We start from the raw sequence: 26,958 nt of genomic DNA on the forward strand, positions 1-26,958 counted from the left end.
GTATGCTGAACGTTCATTACATTACTGCGTTCATTACTTGGACAATAACCAGAGGGCCGCGGTGGGAAATGGCACTTTGCTGTCTGACGGGCGGTGAGCCCCCGGAGAGGCCTTTTCCCGATAAACTGAGCTGCACAGCGATGCTCAGTGCTCGCTGGCATTCCCGCCTCCCGGTCTCGCTGCCGCTCGCCGCTCTGCTCTGCTCTGCTCTGCTCTGCCCGCCCCGTGACGCGCGGCCGCGGCGCCGCCGGCGGAAGTGTCGCGGGCACTTCCCGTGTTTATGTAGGGCCGGCGGGCGGCGGCACCGGCACAGCGGCGGGGAGGCGCGGCCGCCATGGCGGTGTCCGAGAGCCAGCTCAAGAAGATGCTCACCAAGGTACGGCCGCAGCCGGCCGGCGCCGGGAGGCTGCGGGGAGCTGGGGTGGGAAGGGAAGGGAAGAGCGGCGCGGCCAGCCTAAGATGGTCGTGCCAAGGTGCGGGGCTGGGCTGGGCTGGGGCAGTGCCAGGCTCCGGCGGGCCGCAGCAGCCTGGCGGCACACGGCGCTGCTGCTCCCCGTTACCGGAGGGGAAGGGAGCTCGGCATCGCCCAGCGCGGTGGGCTGCGGTTTGTTATCGCCCTGTGCAAGGGAACGGGAGAATCTCCGGCAAGGCAAATCATTAACCACTGAATCATGCAGAGCCACGCTTCGCTCTTCAGGTGGAAACTAGGCTTTGTCCGGCGGCTTGGAATGAAAACCCCTAAGGCTGACACTTAGGGCGAGTTACGGATTTGTTTGGGGGGCATTCTGGTTTTATTTTTTTCTTAAAGTTTAATCATATTTGCACAGTTTGAAAATGAAATACAGTAGTTGAGAATCAGATCAAAACCAAAGGCACATTCACCTGCATCGAGTCATAAGGAGATGGTTTTTTGTCAGCTTGAAAATGAGTGTTGAATACTTGGGTTCAGCAAATGAGATAATGAATGTATTTGTATACACCTGTCTTGGCTAAATTAATTTTTGCTATGCCGTAGGAGAAATACAGTTTAAGGTAATCCAATGTCCTCACTCCCCCACACTTGTTCATTTTTTACTCCCATCTGATTATCTGTAGCTGATGAAAAATTAAGATGCTGTTTCATTATATTTATTTTTCAAAAATAGTTACACTTTCAGTTGTAGAGGGGGAGGTTTAGTGATATTGCCTGTATTGAGTAGTTGTATATTGAGTAGCTGTATTGTATATGAGAGAACAAAAGCTTGACCAAAGTTTGAAGGAACCTAAGGACTTAATTTAACGTCAGTTATTTACCTGCTGTCAGATCTTGAAAAGCTTCATCTTTCTGTGATCTGTTTCCTGGTATGTAAAACAAAGGGGATGCATTTGCAATTTGAGAATGGAGGGGGGAAAACAGTCCAGAAATTAAGAATTCAAATTAATCAGTTTTACTTAGCTTTGTAGAAATCACTAGGATCTTATATTTCCCAAGCAGATTTTAACATTTTTTGGAAATGGGTCTTAGTACAGGAATTAACAGCTGAGGTAACACTTCACTTTGCTTGTGGCAGTAGCTGGAATCTTGCAAGTGTCTCTCTACTAAGTAATCATCACTCAGTGTAAAAACAGTTTGAAAGAATATTGTTTTTCTTTGTTTTAACAGAGATATGAAAATGCTTGTTTAATGTTCAGGTGTTGCACCTAATTTTTGAAAGCACACAGATAACCAAATTTGTGGTTTATCAGTCCTATCACTCCCTGTGGACCAGACTCCCAGTGTGCCTGCTGAGCAGGCAGGCATTGTTTTATCAGTTCCTTGACTTAACTGACTTGAGATTCTTGTGCCAAAAGTGGAATGAAATCCTGGCTCTTCATACTTCCTTACTGTGAGGGTGGGGAGACAGTGGCACAGGTTGCCCAGAGAAGCTGAGGATGCCCCATCCCTGGCAGTGTTCAAGGCCAGGCTGGATGGGGCTTTGAGCAGCCTGGTCTAGTGGAAGGTTCCCTGCTTTGGGGTCAGAACAAGATGATCTTTAAGGTTGCTTCCAACCCAAACCATTCTGTGATGCTTGTGCTTTTTAGGAGCTTCAGTTGGTGGAATCCAGTTCTCTTTTTGATAGTGATTGTGCCAATCTTGAGGCTAAATCCTGCACCCTAAGGTTTGTTCCTGTGAAAAGGCCCTGCCTTTTAAAAGTAGCTTGTTACCAGCTGTCACGGGTCCTGTAGTGACACATGCAGTGGTGTGGGTATGCACTGCCAGTCTCTGGCTGTTGGACATGAGAATTACTCCATGTTCCAGCAATGCCTGTTCCTGCTTCTGGCAGGTGGTGGGGAGGAAGGGAGGGAGGAATGTACTCAAATGTTAACAAAGTTGTCTCTCTGTCAAGCCCCTCCTGCCTACTCCCAATCCTGCCCCCCCATTTCCAAAGGAGGCTGAGATGCTTTGCTGCAGCCCTCCCACCAGAACAGCATCCAGGAGCTGATTGACCTCCATGCTGGTGCCTCCCTGCACACACAGGAGTCCCTGCTGGAGGTGTTGCTTTCTGTCCCACAGAGCAGCGTTTAGCAGGCAGACCATGTGGCTGTTTTGTCCTTGGTCATTTGAGGAGGATCAGTCTCAGCATCACCCGAGGTGCTGGTGCTTTCTCTAGGCTGAAGTGGTGTTGAGGGAAATGGTGTGGTGGGTTCATCTCTGCTCAGTAAATCTGAGTTGTCACGCCCGAGAGGAGCATCCTTGTCAGTCTCTGGAGGTGACAGGAGGAAGAGGTAATTTCTAAACTTCACAACTCAGTGTTTGTCAGAGCCAAGGTGACCTTTAGCAGTGGCACCACAGTTTGCTGACAGATAATGTCTGAATTAATTTGTTCAGGTGGTGTTAACATTTGCATGCTTTGGATGTTGGACATTTCATTGTGCTGGGTCCTTTGTCTTCCTGCCATGGTTCAATGAAAGGTTGCTGTCTGTGTTCCTTCAGACATCTGAAGATTGCAATTTTTTTTTTATTGTATTAGAATGCAAATACTGTCAAGGGACCATATTGCTGGGTTTTCTTTTTAATGGTAATTATCAGGAGGAATGGCCACAAGGCTAAAGAGCTGCACTCTGTGGTGAGCCAACTCTGTGTTGCCCAGGAGGCTCTTTGCTGTCAGGGGGTTATAGTTCTGAGACTGGTGAATTCTGTAGTAGTGTATCTGTGGTTTACAGGTCATCTGTGCTGTTTCTTCCTGCTCCTGATAAAAGGAAGGGGTGAAACTGGTAATATTGTGCCTTGATATGTCGGTTTTCCAGTTGATAAAATACATGTAAATGCTAGTCAGTGATTGACAAATGTGATGTTGCTCTGAAAAGTGCTATGAAATGGATCTCTGTGGTTCAGATCCTAGATAGCTGTTTATCAGGAATGTTCAAAACATCACAGTGTTTGTTTGGAGATGCCTTTTTTTTTTTTTTTTTTAGATTAACATGTATTTCCTAGATACACTTGGTTATGGTAGAACGTGAATGAAAATGCAATAGCTTTTGTCAAATCCCTTGATGCATAGACCCTTGTTAAGACTAAAAACATCCTAACACCTAATTAAAGTTCAATAAGTTGAATAGGCAGTGGTCAGTTAAGTAACATGGACAAATAATTTCTTATTCCAGACTAAGAATGGAGAATGGAGAAGAATGTCCATATGTAGATATAAACAAACATAAAGGCTGTCTATTGGGTGAAATAAAAAATTTAATTAAATTACACTAAAAATTTAGTCTTTGAAATAATTTCTTTCTCTTTTATTTTTCAGTATAAGTATAGAGACCTAACTATACAGGAGACAACCAGTGTTATCACTCAGTACAAGGACCTCAAACCTGTCATGGATTCATATGGTTAGTCTGTGCATGAGAAGTTTTTGTTGGTGAATTGTTCATGTTTTAGATGTATTTGGTAGTTTTTGTGGGGGGAAAAAGAAGATTAAAACTAGAGTTCTTCTTTTTTGTCTTTGACATCAATACTTCTTTAGATACACAGACTCAGTAATGTAGTAAGGTTCCTTTAGAAAATATCTAATGTGGCAAGAAGTGTTGCATTTTTCACAGTTCAACTTTTAGTTACTCACTCACTGATGTCATCAGTTGGTGTCCTGAAATTGCTGGTATCTTACATATTCAGCCTAGCTGCCATATAAAGATGTTTTTAGTATTCTATGTAGGAAGAACTGTAAGTCATGTAAAATAATTGTGGTAGATCTTAAGAGTATGAAGAAAACAGAGTCAAGTATATTGAAAATTGGCATGAGGGTTTTATAATGTAAGTTATTGATGACAGTCAGTGTTTGCTAACTATTTTAAAGTCTCTAAGTTAATTTAAATTTAAGTGTGTTAAATGAAGATGATATCACAGCATACAGTGAGCCAGCATAGCTGCTGAAGTCGTCAGCCTTATTATGATCACCTTGTTTTAACTGCTACCTATGGGATTCCTCTGTTTCCTAATATCTAATATATCATCAAAAATTTTAAAGTCTTCTGCTTTTTGAATTGTAAATCTGGATTGAGAAATATTAAGAAGGGACATGGACAGGTAGAAGATTAATTAGTTTTAACTTGAGTAGCTGCAAGCCAGGAGCTGTCACAGAAACAAAAATTCATGCAATGACTGGAGAAACAAAACAGGAGTGAAAGGACTGTGGCTGGAATAGCTGTGTAAGTTTGTGTAAGGATGGTGATCAGAATTCCAGATATCCTTGAGCTGTAGCCATTTGTGTTCCCTAATGCTCTCTAAGCTGCCTGGGAGAGGCTAAGCGCAGAATCGCTTACGGATAATTGATATTATTTGTAGCAGTGACATCAGCTGTGAGAAAATGATTACATGGCTGATGAGATAGTTTTCAAGTTCATACTAATAATGAAATATATACTCCTGTTGAAGTCTCAATGTGTTCTACCTGCCTTTGTAGAACATTAGCACCACAATAATCGTACACAGTAACTCACATTTGAACTATGGCTAGAAGCTTCTCAGGTGAAATTAGGAAGACAAAAGCTACATCAACAGAGGCTGATTTATTCAGCCAAGAATAATATATTGGATTATAAGTATGAGAAAATTAAATACAGCAACTCTGTGAATTTAGGTCAGAGTTCTTGTGCAGTTTGTGACAAAGACTAAGCTTCAGCAGAGAGTCAAGCACTTTTTCTTCCTCTTCAGTATGTTATTTGGTTAAATTACCTTTACTGATTCTGTAATAAATGTCTGTGGCCCAGTAATTTCTTGCAGACTTGTTTTTTTTGAAGGAAGCATAAGAATTTCTTTATAAACCTCAGATGACAGTTGTTTTTTTAAATCAAGTTTGAGTTCAGATTATCTCTGCAGCAATTTGTATTATTTCCAGTTTGTAAGTTTTACTTGGCCACTGAATGAGGAAACAGTTTTATTTGCAGTGAACGTAGCTTGGCAATGATTAGTCATTCATTTCTCAGAAGTATGTTATTCATAAGGAGTTACCTGACTGTGGACAATCATTTCTCCCTAAATGTGCAAGAGCTGAACCTTTCAGGCTGAATTTATATTATATGTAACTTGTGAAATTTACGTGTAATTTGTGAAAACTTATGCCAGTAAATAGACAGGGCATTACCTGAACAGAGATAAACATAACCAGTGTGTTTGTTTTAAAAATACTGTTTGTTCCCTTTCAGTTTTTAATGATGGTTCATCTAGGGAGTTGATGAGCCTCAGTGGAACCATTCCTGTGCCTTACAGAGGTATGCATTTATTGAAATTTTCATTATCCCCATTATTTTCCCAAATTAACTTTACTACTTCAGAGATCACTCTTTTCTTGAAATCCTTTACTTGTCCAAAGTAAAATATTTAAAATAAATTGTTCTCTATTTTTGCTGCAGGATAAAATTTGAATGCTGAGCATTGCTTCTTCAGTCTTTTATGGCTTTGTAACATCACTTTTCTTTCAGCATTGCACGTTTTTTGAAGCTTGTCAGTTGAATGAGGGTTGTGAATCATTTACTGCTGCAGCTAACAATAATTCAGATTAGAGTCTTGTAATATTGCATTGTAGAACAAATGAGATTGTGTATTAGTGGTGAATAATAATTGTGAATCAAAGTTAAATTGTTCTGAAAAATTTTCAGTTTGTGGCCCTAGTGTTACCTATTCACTGAATGTTATTAGTAGATTTTGACTTCAGCTTCTAGCTTGGTGCAGTTCCCTTTACTGGGTTTAGGAGTATTTTATAAATCTGAATACAGGAGGACAGTTGAGTTGAAATAACTTCTAAAATCTTTCAAAATATCTTTTCTAGGTAACACATACAATATCCCAATTTGCTTGTGGCTGCTGGACACCTACCCTTTCAACCCTCCAATTTGTTTTGTTAAACCCACTAGCTCCATGACAATAAAAACTGGGAAGCATGTTGATGCAAATGGAAAGATATACCTTCCCTACCTGCATGAATGGAAATATGTAAGTACAGGGAGCTTGAAATTCTCAAATTACTCAGTTCTTTGTATAATTTTGAATGAAAACCGTAATTTTTCTTTGAGATCTTAAACCATTTTTTAAATAAAATGAACTGGGGTGGAGTTTTTTTGGAATGTCTTAAAATTCATGAGGTTACATTCTGTAATCTGGTTATTTAATGTAATCGTATTTTTAGTTACAACTTGTCTGCTCAAACAATGCAGCATAAGGTGTCCTCCCCAGCAAGACACTGATGTGAAGAGTTGTGAGATAAGAATATTTACAGAAGGGAAATAATAAATTTACTTAAAACATCTCTGTGACTAAAGTGGATTTGTACAAGCACTGGGGCTTCTTTATGTAGACATTCCTGGAGCCTCATGTAAAAAGTGATTAACAAGAATACATTTATCAAGGAGAAATGGTATTTCAGTGCTTTCTTGGTAATAGTGGGAAAAGACTGCCCAGCTCAGGATGCAGGTCTTGCACAAGCAAGAGGATCATCTAAGGTACAGGTCATACAGAATTCTTCCAGTTTGAGAGGCTGGTAGAAATAAGTAAATGGATTATAGAGCTAATAAAACTTGGAAATGGGGTATTTAATCTGGTGCAACATTCATGATCCTTGTTCTTATTTTGGCAAAATGAAGTTATGCTTATATTAGATGTAGTTATAAACAGAGAAGCCTAGTTTAATTGTATTTAAAGGAGGTTTGTGCCACTCCTTAGTGGGTTAGAATATTTTTTTTTCAATTGAGACATTCTGAATTTGAGCAAAAGCTGTGGTGTATGAAATTGAAATGTCTAAAAAACTTAATGATCCTTATGTTTTTCATGTTGGAGGTTGGATTTAATTCTTTTAAATATTATTATGATCCATCATTGGACGTGTGTGTATATGTTTTAAAAAAAACTAAATTCACAACTAAAGGGAATGCTTTTGAGAGCTGATGGATTGGTATCCTACTATTGCTACAGTCAGTTAAACTCTGTTAGCAAAACGAACAACTTGTGATTTGCTTTCCCTCCCAGCCCCAGTCAGACTTGTTGGAGCTGATCCAGGTCATGATTGTTGTGTTTGGAGAGGAACCTCCAGTCTTTTCTCGGCCTACTGCTTCCTCCAGCTACCCACCATACCAGGCAACAGGCCCACCAACCAGTAAGTGCTCATCACTGCTGATTTCTGCAAATAATTGTATTAATATTTCAAAGTGATTGTTGCCCTGCACAGTTTGCCCACAAATAATGCATTTACTGTAGAATGACTTTTTATACTGCTGGCTAATGAATTCACCTGTCTGTACCTTGTTGGACTCAATGGTCTTAAAGGTCTTTTCTAACCTAAAAGGTTCTATGAGTGTAAGAATTTATGGGTTTTTTTGGCTTTTGGAGGGGAAAAATCAAGTTTTTATTACAGCAAAGCAAAACCTGAACAAAACCAGAACACTCTCAAACCACCCCCAAGCTCATCAAAACAACCAGTGTCCTGTCAACATTCCAAGATAGACTTAAAAAGAGGTTATACAAGTAACTGTCTTTGTATCTTAATTTTTTTTTTTCTGGTAATACAAGTCAATCTTTTAAGTACCCTGCAACCATTGATTCCATAAGCACAAGCAGAAACAGAAAATCGTAGAAATTCTTCCAGAAGGAGACTCTGTACTGGGTGGAAAAAACCCCAAAAAAACAGTAACTAGACCTACTCAAGCCAAAGACTGGGACAGTAGGGGAGGGGGAGCAGATTAGCTGGGGATTGTTTGATAATGTTATAACAGTTCCACCTGAATTTAATGGTCAAGTAGCTGCATTTGGGGTTATTTGTTTTTGCCAGATTTTTAAAGCTGTGCCCATTTCCTATTGAAATATGACTTTCACTTGATCATAGTGTTCAGTTTGAAAAGCTGAAGTGGTCTTCATTGCTATTTCCAGCAGAAGCCATTTTTAGCAAGGTCTTAAGCTCTGTGAGAAAATGGGTAGCAAACATAAATGTGACCATCAGGAATAATTGAATAAAGGCAGGTGTTTGGGACTTCTTAGCCTGTCCATGGCTGTAAGAGCACCAGATGATTGTATTGTCCTGATTTTCCAGGAACAGTGGGGGTCAGTATAAGTGTATTTTTAGCAGAGACTGTGACTTGTGCCTTAAGGACAAACCTTCAATGAACCACACTTGATTACTCTTGTATCCACTCAAAGTTGAAGTACTTTGAATTAGTGCTTTGAATTGAATTGAACTGAAGTATTATGAATTACTTCATAGCTGAATTAATTTTAGGCAAAATGTTTCAGGGTTTTGAAATTGTTAGTAGCTACTTAGTTTTACTTGTGTAATCAGACTTTATGTTATGGACATTTAAGTTTGTGGGTTTTTTACATTCTAGATAAATTGTTTCAGAAGAAATAAAATCCTTTGACAAAAATTTTAGTAATTTGAATGCATTGAAGGGTGGAAATAGCTTAGCTCTCAAAAAAAACCTATTTAATGGAGTATTCCTAAAATTGGTAGAAATGTGGAATAAGTATGTCCAAAACATAACTTTTGTCAGCTTTTCAAGAAAGATCTTAAAATTGGTAAGACTATTAAAACCTTATGTATTCATATGTGCTGATAACAAATTTTTAAATATAACTTCTAAAGAGCAGAAATTACTGGATAAGGACATGGTTGGATCATTAAACAGCTAATCAACTACTCTGAAGGTACTTAAATTATGCACTTGTTATTTAGGGAGTAAAGATCATTGGCCAGGAAGGTTAAATTCTTTTTTCAGCTATTATATAAAAAATGGAGACAGATCTTCAGGTGGGTCATTTTTAATACCTTTTTTTTTTTTTTTAATGTACCCTAGCTGCAGATTCTTTTTTTTTTTTTTGGTACACCTACTTGTGAATTTTTAAATCAATACCCATTTTTATTCATTCAGTGACTGGTTTAAAGTAATGATGAAGAAAAAAATCAATATAGCAAAAAGGTTATTTTTATATATGAATAGGAACCTCTTTACACTGAAGGTGGCAGAGCACTGAGCAGGCTGCCCAGGGAGGTTGTGGATTCTCCCTCTCTGGAGACATTCAAACCCCACCTGGATGGGTTCCTGTGTCACCTGCTCTAGGTGACCCTGCTGTGGCAGGGGCTTGGACTGGATGGTCTCCAGAGGTCCCTCCAACCCTAACAATCCAGTGATTTGGGGAAATACCCAGTGAGAGGTGTCCTAGCTAGTTGTTGCAAGGAATGTGTAATTGACTCATTACATTTCTCATACTCTCCCTCCACACAAAGTAATCTTGAAAATATTTTAACCACGTTTGGTAGGGAGAGGGAAATTCAAAAATGCAGAATTTTCCTCTGTTTTGTGAAAATGTGCTTGGTTGCAGAAAGGGAGTTTTAACTGGTGCGTGCATGGTGGGAAGGTTTGCTGCAGTTTTAGCCTTTTCCATGCTCCAAAGAGCAGCAGCTGCCTGGGTCAGTTGAAACAGAAGACATCTCACATCAAACATCTGCACATTTGCCTCTTGCCCAACTGCAGCTTAATATATCATGATATATATTAAACTTTTTAAATGTAAAAATATACAAAATCCATGTTTTATTTAGCTTCCTATGTGCCGGGAATTCCAGGTGGAATATCTCCTTATCCACCATCAAGTACTCCAAACCCAAGGTAAGAGCTCCTATAAACCATCATCATTTAGCTGATAGAGAGTTTCATTGAAGAGTGTCTAATCATAATTGTATTTTCTTATGTATTTTCAAATTGTATTTGTTGTATATTTATTCACGTTAGCAGGGTTTGTTGAAAGTGAGGGCTGAATTCTTGTCAGTAGCTAAAAAGAATTTAGTTTTCTGAAGTGTCGCTTCCAATAAAATGTACTTGGGTGATAAATCTATTTTGAAAATTATTACCTAGCTCCTAGCTGTTATCTTGCTTCACTCATTTATTTTTATTAAGTTATACATTAACATGACATGGACAGAAATGTACCCCTAGAAGTTGAGATTTTTTTAAGGTACAAACCTTGGCTGCAGTGTAAATGTGGACTTAATTCAGAGCACTTTAAGGGGATTTCAAGGACACAAAGTTACTTTAAAAGCTTTTTATTAGTATTAACCAAGATGTATTTTTCTATACAATAGTTTGAAATAAAACATTTCCGGAAGACTCTCAGGTCTGTCTTAGTAAATAGTGAGATGTTGACTACTGTCTCCTAGTGTGTACCTACATTTTTTTGCATCGTAATTAATTGATATTATTATTAATGTACTTATGTCCTGATTTTGCATTAGGAGCATATGAGATGTTGCTGTAGTATGGAGCATTTAGATTTTAAAAAAATGTAAACACCTGTGAGGTTTGGGAAGGAGAGGGAGTGTTATGTTTTAAGAGGTAAAAAGTTGGGATTTTTGTGAGTTCTTACAGCATGTTTTTTTCCTCCTAAATATGTTTATTTGAAGTGCTTTAAATGTTTGTGGAAGTGAATAATGGAAGAACTGGTTTTAAAATATATAATTTATAAATTAAAAGAAAGGTTTTAAGAACTATTAAATTTGCAGTTACCTGAAGAGAGACAGAATATACTTATTTTATATTTTGCATGGGTTTTTGGACCACTTTGTTTAATTATAACGGTAGTTAATAATCTGCTGCATGTAGGTGTTTGTCAGTCTAGTACTGACTGATTTGAGTCCTTGTTTTAGTTGATGGCAAATGTATTTTAGAAAGGTGTTGTAGACTTTCATATGTCATCTCATAATTGTTTCAGTGAGCAAATGAATGCTTTTGCTTTCTTTATCCTTCAGAGCAGGACTGAAAATTTCTGGAGGAGTTTGTTTCACTTTGCAGCTGTATTTTGCACAGCATTTTTAGGTTTACATAAAGCAGTTCATCAGTCATCTTTTTAACTCTTCTGATATTAAAAATTGTTAATTTGAGATTGCTGTTTGGGAGTTTGTAGCTAGAATAATTTCTCTGATCCTTTTGGAGTTTTGTATAGCAAGACTAAGAGATTCAGGAGAATTTGTTATCCAAGTGTTGACCAGGCAGTAACTAGATAAAGTTTCAGATAAAATGGTATCTTAAGTAATACCAGAAATTCTGGTTGTGAAAGATGTTAATGTGAACAGGGAAAAGGTCTGCCATTTTAACATATTATTATGTAAATGAATGTTTAACATGGTGGCAACAAAGATAATATAGATGACATTTTACTAATAGGTGTGTAACATTAGCCTATCTTTCTTTTTCAAAGCAGCTACCCAAGCTATCCTTACCCAGGTGGTGTTCCATTTCCAGCAACCACCAGTGTTCAGTACTACCCTTCTCCGCCTCCTGTCACTACTGTTGGTGAGTACCTTGGAAAGGATTTCTCTGAAGTGAAGCTTTTCTCTTTAACTGATATATAATGAAATTAAATGAAAAAAGGAACATGTTGCTCTTACTCTGAACTTCCAAAGTATTGTTCTTTGATTAAAATTTATTCAAAGAAAGAAAAAAATACATTTTTTGTCCTTCACCTTATATTTTATTCAGTCAGGAATTCGATAAATTCCTGGTTTTATGCAATACATTGTGTGGGCCCTGTGAATATTTTGAAAAGCACTGCATGTGACTACATGTTTTGTTCCTCACTCTTTAACTGTAGGTGACTTGATTGTCTGCATTGCTCTGTTAATGGTTTAGAAAAATATTTTTCTCATCATTTATGCATCTACTGGACTCTTTAGTTATACTTTCTTTACTCCAGTAGTAACTTTCTGAAGTAGCAGTTTGGAATGAGCTTAATTTTTACTGAGTTTCTTCTCCAGCCTCTTCCCTGTTGCTTCTTAGTGATCTCTACTTGCCACTTCCTCCTTTCTTCCCTTCAGTATCACATTTAGGGTATTGATGTGTCTTTTCCCAATCTGCTGCTCTGTGGCCCTTTGCTGACATAGGACACAAGCTTGCTTTCCACCCTGCCCCTCACTTGTAGTGTATGTGTAGAAAACTGGGAACCAGTGATACCATCTGGTTAATTAGGAAGTTGGTGCAGTAACTTTCCAGCTGGCTGATTGTCCTTTCGGCATAGTTAGGGTGTAGATTCTGTTGTGATGATGTTCCCATTATCAATCCATTGTAGCCTCTTGCACCATAATTTAAAAGTGCATCCATAGGTTCTTCATTTAACGTGGGAACTCCTGGTTATTTATGGAATGGCCTGGGTGAAAGTCATAGAATGTCTTTTCTTTCCAGAACTGTGTGTATTTTGTGATTTTCCTTCACATACAAGGGGACAAGGCAAGGGAAGAGAGATGCTTCTACTTTACTCTTACTAAAATATCTGAGGAGTTCTGTTACTACAGAATTTGAAAACAGCAGTAAGTTGTATGTTGTATTTTTCTTGTGCCTGATCCTGTCCTTTGTGTCCAAGTTCTTTCAGCCTTTTCGATTAAGAAGGTATTTTCTGAAAGTTCTTGGCTGCTTCAGTGGTCCCCTCCACTCTGAGTGATGTGAGTCTGCCATGTGCAGTGCAAGGAAGTTGCTGTCCCAAGCAAGTACCTCAAAAGTGCTTGGTGCTGCACTTGGGTCCTGGAGAACTAATGGTCTCCACTGGCTCTCATGTAGGGAGCTGATAACCTTTCCTAGGGTATGTTGGCTTTCTGCCGTGTCTTTCTTGAATGAGTCCAATTTTAAATACATTTAAATAACTTTAAAATACAGATATATTCTATTTCATTTCTTTCCCCTGTTTTCATTGCCATTGAAGATGAATAGACTGCAATATCTGCCAAAGATAGAGGCTCTTCCAGTCCTGAGTTAGATCATCTGGGATCCCATGTTGCCAGGTTTCATAGTGACAATTTCACATTACACTGACTCATTGGCTAGAGCTAGGTAAAAGTCCTACACCTATTTTACATGGCTTATCTCTTGTGCCAGATGAAATGCAAACTCATGTCTCTAATCCTTCACTATATTTACAATATTGTGAGGTGGTTTTGTTGTTGTGTTTGTTTTGTTGGGTGTTTTTTATAGTACAGTATTTTATTTTCCTTTCAACTGGTAATGTTTCTTTCCCGTACGTTGTGTTTGTTTGGCTGTGGTTAACTGTGGCAGTTTATTTAGGAGCATATCAGTTGCTACAACTTCAGAGTTTTGTGTGGGTGGTGGTGGTGTTTCCTATAGTGAGCCTAGTTTGAATTGAATTAAAATGTTCATGCAGACTAGCTCAAATTTTTAACAATCACTGTTTTTTCGAGTAGGTCTTCAGGCTTTTCCTTTCTGTTCAATCATCTGCTGTTAGCTACCTTTCTGGTGCAGTTACTGGTTTGATGATTCTGTAAGGTCACTTCTGAAACCAGACTCTGCCTAGTAAAGGTTAAAGGTTTCAGAGTTCTGTGGATTTAACGACCATGTGCCATGAAATCTTCCCCAAGCTGGGCTAATTATGGAAGTGACAGAAGATGCTACGGGTTCATGCTCTTTAAGAAGATACATTAATTGAGCTGTATTAAAATTATGCTTTTTATGTTCTAAGACCTCTTCCCTATCTGGTGGCATTTCTGTGTGAACTTTCATTGTGTTAGGTATATTGTGATTTAATTTTTTTCCTCTGTCCTACTTTGCTGTTAAAGTGAGCCTTGTATAAAATCTCCCTGAGTGAGGGGTATTGGGGGAAAAGAAAGTAAACATCAGTTATACTGATAAGTAAACAGTAACTAAAATTGTGCTAATGCTCTTTTTAAAGGGAAATCAGGCCTTTTTGATTTTGAACAATTGTCTGCCTTAAACAGGAAGTCCTAAACAGTGAATAAATGCTTTGTCCCAGCTAGTTTGACTGACTTGGTTTAAGTTTTGCTTCTCAGTGTAGAAAGTGCTGTTCTTTTCTCCTTTTCATAAGAGGCAGCAATGATGGATTTCTGGGTTTGTCTATATGGTGCTATTTGACAACTTCTATTGCTGGCTCCAAAAGTTAACCAAATGTTGCAAATTATCTTGTTGACTGGCAACAGGGTGAATTTTTTAGGTCAACTAAATCAGATGAGGTGTTGGGACACTCATATTTTCCTAAGGCTGTCTTTGGACCAGTTGTTTAATAATCCAATCTCTTTATTTTTCAGTGGTAATTCGCTTATTTTTTTTAAAAAGCATGCATATTCTGGTGCAATTTATATCTATGTAAAGTGCTTACATTAGTGATGATCAAAATGAATGTTTTCTTAATTTTAGAAGGCTTTGGTGGATTAGTAAGCATGATGTACTTCTTCCCATAGTTCCTGTCATTCATTTGTATAGCTTATTTTTCCACCCCTGTGGCTTGGGGTAGATTTTGTGCACAAGAACAGAGTAAAAAGCATAGGGAAGAGATACAAATTTATGCAGTCTCTTTCTGTTAGTAGAAGTAAAAAAAAAAATCTTCAACTGTACAAGATTTATGTGAGCAGTGATGAGTGTTTTTTCACTTCATTGTTTTTTGAAATCTAGGGCACTGGGAAATGTGATGTACATAATGCTGTAACAGTTTCACGGTTTTGATAGCTGTGTCTCTGGATAAAAAGATACTCTGGTAAAAATTCATCTTGCATATTTTCTTTGGAGTTATAGAGCTTCAAATCTCTCTGTGTTTCATTCATAGGAGTTGTAAAGTTTAGGCACAAAAGCTTCTGTAATTCTTGCTTTGTCAGTAGTTGTTACAATCCAGTTGAAATTTCACTGATGTAGAAGGTGTGAGGCACGAGCCTGGGGGAACTGTGACCCTCCAGTTACTCCCACAGAATAATTGAAATGGTTTGTGATAAATCTCACCAGTAGCCACTTCACATTCTCTAGAGCACTCCCAAGTTTCCTGGTCTGGAGACACATTGCACTTCCTATGACAGACACAAAGTACTTACCTTTCTATTTAAAAATGTGTTGGTGACAGAGTCTTGAAATTATCCTTGAAGGGTGGATTTGTGAAAACATGTTCAGATCTCTTGCCCCTTCTGCTCACTTGCCCATAGGAATGCACTGTTCTTGAGCTTGGAGGAAGTGATTCTTGAATATTCACCTGCTCTCTTGGACCCCTCTTCCCTCTATGGTAAATTCTCATGGAATTCTTCCAAGAAGGTGTGTGAAGAGGCCAAAGTTAGCTCTCCTGAGTTACAGGGTTGCAATCCTATTAATTGCCCTGCTTTCTCCTTGTGGGATACAGAACTCCATGATCTCATGGACACCATAGCCAAGGCTACCCCAACCTTCACATCTCCAACCAGACATTCCTTGTTAGTTGTACAAGGTCCAGCAGCACATCTTTCCTTGTTGGCTGCATCTGTATCAGAAAGTTATTATCAGTGCTTTCCAGGAACCTCCTGGACTGTGTGTTCCTGGCTGTGTTGTCCCTCCAGCAGGTGTCAGGGTGGTTGAAGTTCCTCATGAGGACCAGGGCATGGGACTGTGAGGCTATTTCCAGCTGTCTCTAAAAGGCCTCACCTACTTCCTGTTTGTTTTCCACACTGCCTGTATAGGTTGAAGTATTCAAGCACATCCATTTCCCAGGAGGGCTGCAAGGGAATACCCCATAATCACTTACTGGGATGTGTGCCCTTCCTAGAGGTATCCACCCTTGAGCTTACCATGGGTGTTGTCTATAGCTCTCCCTTTGTCTTTCTTAGTTTAAAACTTCCCTTACCAGGCCAGGCAATTCTAAAAAACCAAAAAAAACCAAACTAATACATGTAGTAGGCAAATTCACTGTCTCAAGCCAGCTGTTACATTAATTGTGGTTTGAATATATCGAGCCATTAACTCTTACTCTTCTTTAAAAGGTCTCAGACTCATAGCGTGTACAGACTTCAGAGGAAATGGCCAGCCCATTTTTAAATTAAAAGAGGAGTGTGGATATAGGAATAGTAAAGTGAATGAATGGATGCATACTCTGAAATTTACTTGTGTCCATCCTAATGTATGTTATCTCACCGTGATCTCTGCTGCTTCTGGAAATTATTACTGAGAGCAGTTTATTTTACTGTCTCACATGGCTGAAGTACATGGAGCGATTTGTCCACTTGGCATTCCATCTGGCTTTATACTGCAGCCAGTGCAGCCCAGCATTAATCTTACATGTGTGCAACTTTGTTTGCAGGACCCAGCAGGGATGGCACCATCAGCGAGGACACCATCCGCGCTTCCCTCATCTCGGCGGTCAGCGACAAACTGAGGTGGCGCATGAAGGAGGAGATGGATCGCGCACAGGCTGAGCTCAACGCCTTGAAACGCACAGAAGAGGACCTGAAGAAAGGACACCAGAAACTGGAAGAGATGGTAACTCGCCTGGATCAGGAAGTGGTAAGATGAGATGAACCGCTGCTGCCTACCTGAGTATTCCTAGTAGTGAACAGAAGCTTGTAATTAATTCATTATTAAGCATGATAGAAATAACAAAGCTTCCAGTGCATTGTGCTTTTTTGCAGTTGTGTGCATGTGCTTAGACTGAAGCAAGTCAGAAATAGCAGTGACCATGAGATGCAGTGTCCTGCATGTCTTACAAATGTCATTGCTCAGTAGTAGAGGAACAGTATCATTTTTCCCCATGCTTCCTGTGAAAGTTGTTAGTGGTGTGAGATTATTTCATAGTTGTGTCTCAGTTTCTTGATAATAATGTGTAACAGCAGCAGTGGAGAACATTTCAGTGTCTTAGTGCAGACAACACTGATTTTGGTTACAGCCTCCTTGTGTAGCCCCCCTTGCATAACTTCTGCTTTCCCAGAAGTCTCTCCTACTCACAGTATGCTCAGAAATTCCTGCAGTTTTTCATTAAAGCATCTTCCGCTTAGTCCATCTGCTTCTTGCTTTGCTGCTTGGGAGTAAGATTTTGGGATTGATGAACAGTTTCAGAAACCAGCTCAGTGTTATTATTATTAGAAATTATTAATTGGACTAGAGAACTTGGAATACTGCATTCCAATGAAAATAATTACTTTGGCTTTGCTTTTATTATCTTTAACTAATTGAAATGGTTATTTTTCTAATGTGGCAACTTGGAAATACTGGGAGTATTAGCATGCCTTCTCTACAGTTATGAATGAGTAATGAATTGACATTATCTAAAGCAGATGTTACTTTTTTTAAAGGAAAGAATCTGAAATCTACAGATTGATAGCTCTTTCTTTGGTAAAAATCATAATAGAGATAAGCAAAGAAGTACAGGATGAACTGATATGTCTCCAAATGTTTCGTCTAGACAATTGTATCACAAGAAGGTAAATAAACATCTTAATTGTTTTTAGGCTGAAGTTGACAAGAACATTGAACTTCTCAAAAAGAAGGATGAGGAGCTCAGTTCTGCCTTAGAGAAAATGGAAAGTCAGTCAGAAAATAATGACATAGATGAAGTTATTATTCCCACAGCACCGCTTTACAAGCAGATCCTGAACTTATATGCAGAGGAAAATGCAATTGAAGACACCATCTTCTACCTTGGGGAAGCATTGAGACGTGGAGTGATAGATTTAGATGTCTTTTTAAAGGTAGGTTTCTTGGGATGTTTTTAAGATGAGACTTTTAAATATGTTTACTTTGAATTTTTTGTTCAGTTTACTAATGTTCATGATCTCTTCACTGAAGAGGACCTTCAGGAACATCAGTATTTCTATGTTCAAGCATAAGTTTTAGAAAGTAATTTCAGAATTAAAAGACCAGTTTTAAAAGCATTATAGATGCGAAGTCATATTGTTTCCTTCTTGTGTATCTTGCTAATTCTGTTTATCTGCTTTTAGAAAAGCTGTTTTCTTCCCCATGGGAAGTGTGTTAGTCTGAATTCACCTCTGAGTACATATTATTACTTTGACAGGAATGTGTGTGGAGTTAATAATTTATTATAATAATGTAAGGAACTAGTTAATTATTAAAATCACAAAAATTAAACTGTAGTGATTGCATTTGATAGCCATCTGCCAGTCATTTTACGCCAAGAAGCTGCCATTTAGTAAAATAATGAATTTAGTGTTTCCAAAAAACTGACATCCCGTTTGGGTCACAGAATGTGTCATGTTTTGAACATTTGTATTGCAGTATTACGAAGTTTTTCTCAAAACTTTACTAATAGTTGTTCTTACTTTCTTTCTGCAGCATGTACGTCTTCTGTCTCGCAAGCAGTTCCAGCTGAGGGCATTAATGCAGAAAGCAAGGAAGACTGCTGGACTCAGTGATCTCTACTAAATTCCCAGACTTTACCTGGGAAGTTAGATTTCCTTATGAAGCAGCCATTCTCTTGATCTTTCTCTTAATCAGTAGGTGCCCAGAGTAAGTTATTACATCATTCAAGTGTAAGATATTTTGAATCAATAATATATTTTCTTTTTGGTAAAGACTAGCTTTTATTAATGCACTTTCTATCTCCTGTAATCTTTGTGCTGGTGGACTTAACGCTGAATAAAACTTGTTGCATATTTTCTTCCTCTACAGAACTGTGTATGATGTGCTTTCTTTTCAAACAGGGCTTGCCTTATGTAGTGTCAGCTTAACCATAGTTTCACTTTACATGTGAGATTTGGAAGATGTTTTGCTAAACTGGAAAAATTCACATTTATTATAACCAGTGAGAACTGAAAACTCAAAAGGTTCTTGGTCTCAGCACCATAACCAGCACGGCTTAAGATTGAGCCTTTGCCTTAAGGCTTTTCATGTTACTGTTGGCTCAGAAGAGGTTTGAGTTCATTTTTAAAAACTCCAGTCTCTGTGAGACTTACAGAACTACATAACTATCTGAAGCCTCCAGCACACCTGCACACAACATTATTACAGAGATGATGTTTGATTTAATGTGACTTGAAAAATAGAATTGATTTAGATGGGTGGAAGTTGAGCTGCAGGGGGGAGACAAAGCCCTATAAAGAAAAACAAGGAGACAGAAATAACAGTTTGTGGTTTATTTGGTGGTGTAGTTGTTACTACAGTTGTCACTGTCTTGTTGCACATAGAAATCTTAACATTTTTTTAAACATGCCCAGGAGACAGAACTTACAACTAGACTGATATAGTACACAAAAATAAGGTTCTCTAAGAAAAAAATATCCACAAAAATTCCAAAGCAGTGTTAGGAAAATACACTTGGACCTGTCAACAAACAGTGAAATATTTAAGCTATTCAGCTGGCAGAGAAGGTTGGTCAATTGGCTTGACAATCCTTTAACTTCAAGAAAAGTCTTTGGTTTCACATTGTGTAGCAATTACTTACTCCTTATTCCTTTGAACCAACATGAAACAAGATGAGGAAAAGGCAAAGGGTTTTTTAGGCAGTGCTGCTTTGATTGCTGGATTTCTGTCATACCACTTCACGGAACAAGACAGACTAGGTTATCTAGCTCTGGCTAAGCACATGGGTGTCTGTGCACAGGGGAAACCCTAGATTAGTTTCCTAACGCTATCTTCAGGAAACTCCATTATTCAGATTTGAGCTTTTTGTGTGTTCTAGTTGAGATAATACATTGAAAGATTTGACTTACTTGGAAAGTGCAATGTAAGACAAACCACTAAACCCATTAAACTGCTAAGAGCCAAAAACTGCTTGGGCAGGTTTAAAACTGTAGTTCCTTCTGGATTGCCCACAGTGTGTCTGCGCTCTTCCTTAATTTGTCCTCTTCCTCAGGTTTTAGGATCATCTTTACTACATCAGTGATGCCATTATTGCCCAGTACACAAGGAACACTTAGGAAGACATCTTCTTTTATTCCATGCAAGCCCTGAAAAGTAGGTAAGGATTGTTAGGCTGGAATTTACATATGTCTGCATATTTCATAGAATATCCTATTAGGAAACTAAATGTAGTTGAAATTAAACTAGAAAGCAAATCACTGTTTTTCATAATTCAAGATTCTTAGTTATCAGTAAGACAGAAATTAGCAAAAAGGGGCTGCTCACCTTAACAATTGTAGAGATGGGGTGGACTCTTCTCAAATTCTTCATAATAGTTTCAGCTAGGTCTCCCACAGAAAGGCCAATAGCCCAGGACGTGTACCCCTTCAGTTTGATCACCTCATAGGCACTGCAGAGACACAGGACACTCATTAAAACCTAGTACCATCAACTGAAATGGTTCAAGTTTGTAAGAAAGGCTTTTGGAGGTGTCCTGATCGATTTGGAGGCATCAGAAGCTTGACAGATTTGCTGGCAGGACCGAAATGAGCTCAGCAGTGAGTAATTCTATTTGCATTTTACACTAGTCCCCACAGTTATACTGGAAACCCAGAAGCTAAAGCTCTTCCCTAATTTAAAGTTGACTAATCACAAAAATGTAACTGCCAAATCTTCATTACTCCTTAAAATATTTCATGTGCTATTATGTTTGCATCCTGACATTTGGGGCTACTAGGGTATTCTACATCTGGGTACTGCAGTTCAGAGATTTTTCAGCTCTTCATGATTTGTTCTTGTGTTGAAATTTATATAAAAGCCAAACCAGTATTTACCTCTCCACGACCTGCTTATGGACCTCCTTCCAGTGTTCCTTGTCTCCATCAGTTCCCAGGTCTGGATGAAGAGCCTTCAGAGAGACGCCAGCAACATTCACTCCACTCCAGACAGGTACTGGAAGTTGCACATAGATTAATTATCTCACAGTACTTAGTCCTTCTCAAATTAACAGTTAACATAAGATCTAGCTGGATTAACCTGCAACACATCACTTATGATTTAACTATGACTTTAAATACAGTATGACCTAGAAAGCCAATCTATTGCAGGCTGAGAAGCTAGGAGCATATCAGCATTTATATACAGTGTCACAAAGTTTGAATACACCTTTGTTAAAAGTAAAACACCTGGGCAATATGAACAAAAATGAGTCACTGTATTTTGCAAAGTTTTCTCAAAATAAGAATTGATCCCAAATGCATTCTGTCATGTGTCAAGAAGCAGACAGTACTGTTCTGGTGCTGCTTGGAAAAGTAGAGGTTAAATAAGGAGAAAGTCTGCTGTCCTTGAGACTTGCCTCTGCACTTCAATTCCTATATACAGTAATTAAGAGAGGCCAATAATGGCAGCTGAGTGACTGCCAGTAGGCCTGGTGCAGATCTTCTAGCTCTCTTGCAGAGAACTCTATCCTCTTGCTGCTCCAGTTTGGGTTTTTTTGGGAGTTACGGGAACAACTCAGCCCAGAAATGTTTAGCCACCTCAGGTTACAGTAATGACCTTTTCCAAGCACAGTCAGGTCAAATATAGATCATCTAGGGTTACTCTGCAGCAAAAGACTTATATCAGGACTTGTGTTTTTAAGGCCCTGCAGTGCAAAAGTTTTGGAGCAATGTTTTGTTGTAGCTTCGCAAGATGTTTCTTGCAAATGAATCAGAAAGTTGTGTGTAACAGCCAGCCCAACTGCACCCTTACCACTGGAATCTCCGTGCTCTCCAACAATCCATCCGTGGCAGCTCAGAGGGTGGATGCCCAGCCTTTCTCCCATCAGGTGGCGGAAACGGGCAGAGTCCAGATTGCAGCCACTACCAATAACACGGTGTTTAGGAAAGCCACTGATCTTCCAAGCCACGTAGGTCAAAATATCCACTGTAAGGAGAATGGGGATAACAAGTGCCACTCATGAGCAATTTGATAACGAGGATGGTACCTTCCATTCATCTGTAAGCATTTTACCTGCATGCTAGTTGCATGGAACAGAGCACAAAGCAGTGCCCGTGGCCAGGCACTGCAGTGGGCTAACGTAATGGCTGTTTTATATAACATAATGACTGGTTTGAGCAGTCTCTCAGCTCTGCCTTTATGCTATACATGCAATTATCAGTGACCCTAACTGTGCTCAAGATCACTTGCACTGAAAACCCAAGTCTGTTTCTCAGAAGACTGAACTGCTGAGCGTGGAGAGGGAAGATGACACTTTTTGCTATATGGATATTATAGAATGGTTTGGGTTGGAAAGGACCTTAAAAGATCATTTCATTCCAACCCCCTGCCATGGGCAGAGACACCTTCCACTAGACCAGGTTGCTCAAAGCTCCACCCAAGCTGGCCTTCACCACTTCCAGAAAGAATTTCTTTCTCATATCTAATCTAAATCTACTTCTTTGAGTTTAAGCAATTACCCATGTCGTATCACTACATGCTGTAAAAACTCCACCTGTCTTTTAGGCCCCTTTAGGTACTGGAAGGTTCTCCCTGGACCCTTCTCTTCCCCAGCATAAGTATTTTCTAAAAGCCTGTGCTGGTCATATTAGTTCACTAATGCCACCTTACTGAAGAAACACTATTCTCTAAGCCAAATCCTCTTATGGCAACACAAGACAAACCTGGGTTTGAGACAATAAGCAGCTTGCAGTCAGGACTGTATTTTACAACATTGGGAATGATGAATTTGAAGATATTCACGTTGCGCTGGACCAAGTTAAGGCGGCTCTCTCCTTCTTGCTGCCGGGCACCAGCAGTGATAACAACCAGCTTGGAGTTTGCAGTCACACTGTAATCTGCAGACAAAAGGCTGTGTCAAACATGACCTCTTTCTACACATGGTTCAGAACAGGAGTTCTCACTTTCTTTCCATAGTGAGATCTCGAGTGTGAGGGTGCAGCAATTCCCTGGTAATTGTTACCCTAGACTTTGCTTCTACAGAAAACTAAAGTCCATTTTAAGGCTGTGGCTCCTTGCCACAAGTGGCAACATTGGGGCATGTCAATATTGTATCAACATTGTAACATGCAGCTGCAGGCAGTGATATTCCATGCTTCTCAGCCACAAATGGCAATAGGGTAGCTGTTGGGATAGCATTCAGGGTAAGTGCCGTGAAGAAGCAGAAGGCTCTGCCCTCATAACCTACTACCTGTAGGCGCTGTAATTAAGGTATGAGCTGGTTAAGCCTTTGCCCTACTCAAGGCTGCCACCAGAAGTTATCAGACGTAAGCAGTAATGAGTTCAGGGGTCAACTGGTTGTGAAATAAAGTTCTCTAAGGTACACAAGTACCTAAGAAATTCATCTTTCTGTATTGAGTAGTGAACCCTGGCAGAAAATTTGTAGCTGGACTGGCCATAAGAAGATATGCTAAACAATGTCAGCTGAGTACTATATCCATGAGCTTTCCTCCTGGCAATTAGGGTGACAGGCTAAGTGCTAGACTTGGCTGTCCAGTGTGAGACCTGAAGTGGCTATGTCCATTTGGAAATAACGAGCACATTCAGAGCCAACTACTTGCCTTTGCCAGAGACAATCTTTGGAGTTTTAAGGAAGAGGCTGCCATGCTGGAGATCCAGCATCTCTCCTCTGAGCTTGTCCTCCACAACATCAACAAGGGCAAGTTCATCAGCCAAGTCCTACAAGAGACCAAGATTAATGGTAAGTTTACTGCCTCTGAGCCAAGTCTCCAGTTTTTAAACTGTGAAGTTACAATTATTTTAAAAGCTACTTAAACAGTTTTGCTCATCTGTAATACTTCATTTCTTCCCAGAGTCCTTAAATTAGTCCCCTGGGATATCCACTTTCTTGAGTTCATTTTGTACTTTTCATAATCACATTTTGCATGAAATAGCTGTACAATTTTGCAGGAAAATAAAGAAGAATAATTTAATAGTAGTTCATAAGCAACCTATTTGACAGTTAAGAAAAGCAAGCCTGGTGTTAACTACAACATTTTCAATATGATAACTGAATGCAGAGAACAAGTCATTCAGAGTGTCAAGGACCGATTTTTCCAGGCCACGCTGCAAAGAATAGTTTTATTGTCCACTCTGCTCAAGACAAAAGAACTCCTCAGTTCTCAGTCTTTTTGTATATTTAGAGTGTAAGAGAATTCCTGCTTAGAAGGGAGTCTGCAAGTCCCACAAAGGTAAATGCAGCTCTTAAAATGACACATAAAGGATATTCTGTCTTATCTTGATGCAAACGTGATTTACAAGAACTGCACCTGTTTGTTCTCTGTCAATAGCTTGAAGACTGTTGCTTCATTTCAGGCCCAAACAAAGGATTCCATAAGTAGGATTGTATATAATTAATCTTGTGTGTTTAATCTAATAATGGAGATTTTTTTTTTGCCCCTACTTTTGCCCCTCTTCTGCTGCTTCCTCCCCAGCTTGGCACTTACCTTCATGAGGATGCTGATGGCACAGGCCATTCCAACTGCACCCACACCAACCACGCTAATCTTATTTTCGGCATGACTGTCCTGTTTGTGGACAGTGTGGATGAGCTGATCCTTGACAGACATGGTGCACTGCTGAAAGGAAAGCAACAGATTATTTCTCCAAACTTTGGAGCTTTTACTGACACCAGAATATTAGAATACTAACACCGGCAAGACAGAGTTTATTCCAGGATAATAAGAAAATGGATATAAAACACATGAATAAATCATCTGGCAATACTGCCTGTATGCCACAAAATGATTGCAAAACTGAATTATTGATGATAGTCCTCTGTTCAAGCTCACCATAGCTTTGCCTCAAATACAGCCTGAGAGGCATTGATTATATTATATAGCTAGTGGCACTCCAGCAGCAGCAGTAGAATGTTTTAAATGACCATCCATATTACATTTAGGTACAGGAAGCCATTTTAGTACTTCTAAGCACAGCACAGTCTGGCAATCTCTGCTCTCTCACCCTGAAAAACTGGTATTCTGTGCCCTGAAGCCTTGCCAGAGCTGAAGTCGTGCAACACTTAGGCAAGACCTTTTTAAGCACAGCATGAGCCTCCACGTCAACTTCATGAATTTGTTTTGAAGTGAATCTGCACAGTTTTAAATTAAGATGGCTGGAGTCTGGTGTTACCATCTCTCCCACCCTCACATTTTAGCTGCCAGCTGCACAGCATCCTGGTTAGATGGGTTCTGACAGCCACGGGTCTGCTGAAATGGCACGGTGATGACAGAGGATTGTGCATTTATCCCCATCTCTGTGTAGAAGGCAACACCATGCTTTCTGAGGAAATGCTGCTGCACTGGGAGCTGTGCTGGGAGCAGCCTGAAGAGCCCAGGGCAGGAGCAGCTGCACAGACGGATGCAAGTAGAGACACAACATGACTCTCTAGTGCTGAACAGGCAGCAACTCGTTCACAGCATGAGAAGCCAAGCAGGGCAGCACGTGAGGACTGCAAGATTTGGGGCTGAGGGGAGGAACAGGAAGCCAGCAGTGCCCATATTTAGGAAAAATCAACCAAGCTACGCCAGTCTTGATTTGCAGAAGCCTCCTGATGCACGGCCAGTGTAGTGCACTCTCCACGTGCCAAGTGCTCCCTTTGAACTATAAGCACTTTAGTGAGCAAGGCTGATGAGAGCCACACATTCAGGCACGTCTGTTACGCTTTAAAACTCAAAAAAGTTTGCTTTCAGAGAGCCAATCCCCTCAAAGCAACAAGTTAGAGGAATGGTAGGTAGTCCACTAATGCTGTATTTCAAACGGAGCCCTGAGCCCATCCCCAAGCCCCTTGGAAGGATCACTCCCTGGGGCCACACGCACCGATTAAGGGAAGGAAGTTAATCCACGGACGCTCAAGGGGATGGAGAGAGGGGATGATGGGGGGCTGTGAGTGGAAATCAACGCCGGTTGGACTCAAGCCCAGGGCTGTGCCTGGTCCCACCACGGCCGGGGCGACTCGGCGTCGAGCGGACTTTGTCCGTACAGCGCCGCCTGCTCCGCCAGTCCCCCCGGCGGTTTGTGGGACAGCACCGCCTGCCACCCCCCTCCTGGCACCCCCCTCTCCCTGCACCCCCTTTCCCAGCCCATCCCAGCCCGCCGCGGCTATCGCACCTACCGAGCGTCCTCACCCAAGCGCGGCTGTGACGGCGGGGCGGGGGAGGTGGCGGCCGCCGCCTTAAATAAGGGCAGGGCGGCTGACGTGAGGCGGGCGGGCTGCGATGCTGGGGACGTGCCCGCCGACACGTCGGGGTGGAGAGAGAGCGAGAAGGGAGGAGGGGGAAGGAGCAGCGGGAAGGAGCGGGAGCGGAGCAGAGGAGGGGAGGGTGAAGCGAGGCGAGCGGCGGGGCTGAGCAGCTCAGCAGCGCAGCCCCTCAGGGCTCGTCTGAGCGCTGTCGTCGGGGCAGATTCCGCTCTCTCTGCTATTAGCCGGGATGGGTGAAAGCAAACTCTGCGGCTCTGGGGAGGTTGTGGGGAATTCAAGGCGTTCCTGCCCTCGTTTCCCGCCCGGGCAGTGCCAGGCAGCCCTGCGCTCCTCCTCAGGGCTTTATGACGGTAGTTCCGGATGGGGCCTCTTGTCGGGCGGCTGGAAACCAGCTTCTAATTTCCATCTAAATCAATAAATGTTTGGGATTTTTTGTTTGCTTCCCCTTCCCGTGTATTTAAATATCCAATTCCCACTCATTTGTTGTGTTAGGTTATACAAGCCAAACCTTTTCAACCCGGCATGATCATGCAAGCAGTTCCCTGGTCATTTGGATGTATGTTCTGTGGGACTCTCAGTTTAAATGCTTTTAAAATGTATTTTCTCCTGAGAGGGGCTGCTGCTTGGAGCGTTTCAGACAGCGGTGCCTCAAACACATCATTACTGTTTTCCTGAAGTTGCTGGAAATTCCATGACTGGACTCACACTGGTCTTTTTCAGTCACA

At 40.4% G+C, this 26,958-nt stretch overlaps 2 protein-coding genes across 4 annotated transcripts; one reads left to right on the forward strand and one right to left on the reverse strand.

Annotated features, from left to right (window-relative positions):
- The first annotated feature begins 227 nt into the window (after positions 1-227).
- TSG101 (tumor susceptibility 101) lies at positions 228-18,869 on the forward strand. 2 transcript variants are annotated; one of them, XM_085062937.1, is made up of 10 exons: positions 228-376; positions 3,768-3,852; positions 5,665-5,730; positions 6,288-6,451; positions 7,481-7,607; positions 10,044-10,110; positions 11,696-11,790; positions 16,547-16,749; positions 17,691-17,930; positions 18,532-18,869. In XM_085062937.1, exons 1-10 carry the CDS (start codon positions 335-337, stop codon positions 18,619-18,621), a joined length of 1,179 nt encoding a protein of 392 aa, XP_084919063.1. In that variant the 5' UTR covers positions 228-334; the 3' UTR covers positions 18,622-18,869. The 2 variants fall into 2 exon arrangements, with proteins under 2 accessions (XP_084919063.1, XP_084919064.1); XM_085062938.1 differs by having other exon boundaries at positions 11,699-11,790.
- A 447-nt stretch (positions 18,870-19,316) lies between these two features.
- Positions 19,317-26,302, reverse strand: LOC146436573 (L-lactate dehydrogenase A chain). Of its 2 annotated transcripts, none has more exons than XM_085062939.1 (8): positions 26,147-26,302; positions 24,480-24,611; positions 23,595-23,712; positions 22,698-22,871; positions 21,787-21,960; positions 20,871-20,988; positions 20,323-20,446; positions 19,317-20,144 (listed from the first exon to the last, which is right to left on the reverse strand). In XM_085062939.1, exons 2-8 carry the CDS (start codon positions 24,600-24,602, stop codon positions 19,980-19,982), a joined length of 996 nt encoding a protein of 331 aa, XP_084919065.1. In that variant the 5' UTR covers positions 24,603-24,611; positions 26,147-26,302; the 3' UTR covers positions 19,317-19,979. The 2 variants fall into 2 exon arrangements, with proteins under 2 accessions (XP_084919065.1, XP_084919066.1); XM_085062940.1 differs by having other exon boundaries at positions 24,480-24,608; positions 26,147-26,283.
- Positions 26,303-26,958: the final 656 nt, after the last annotated feature.

This window comes from Lichenostomus cassidix, chromosome 5, assembly GCF_008360975.1.
Source record: "Lichenostomus cassidix isolate B80296 chromosome 5, HeHo_3.0, whole genome shotgun sequence".
Classification (NCBI taxonomy): domain Eukaryota; kingdom Metazoa; phylum Chordata; class Aves; order Passeriformes; family Meliphagidae; genus Lichenostomus; species Lichenostomus cassidix.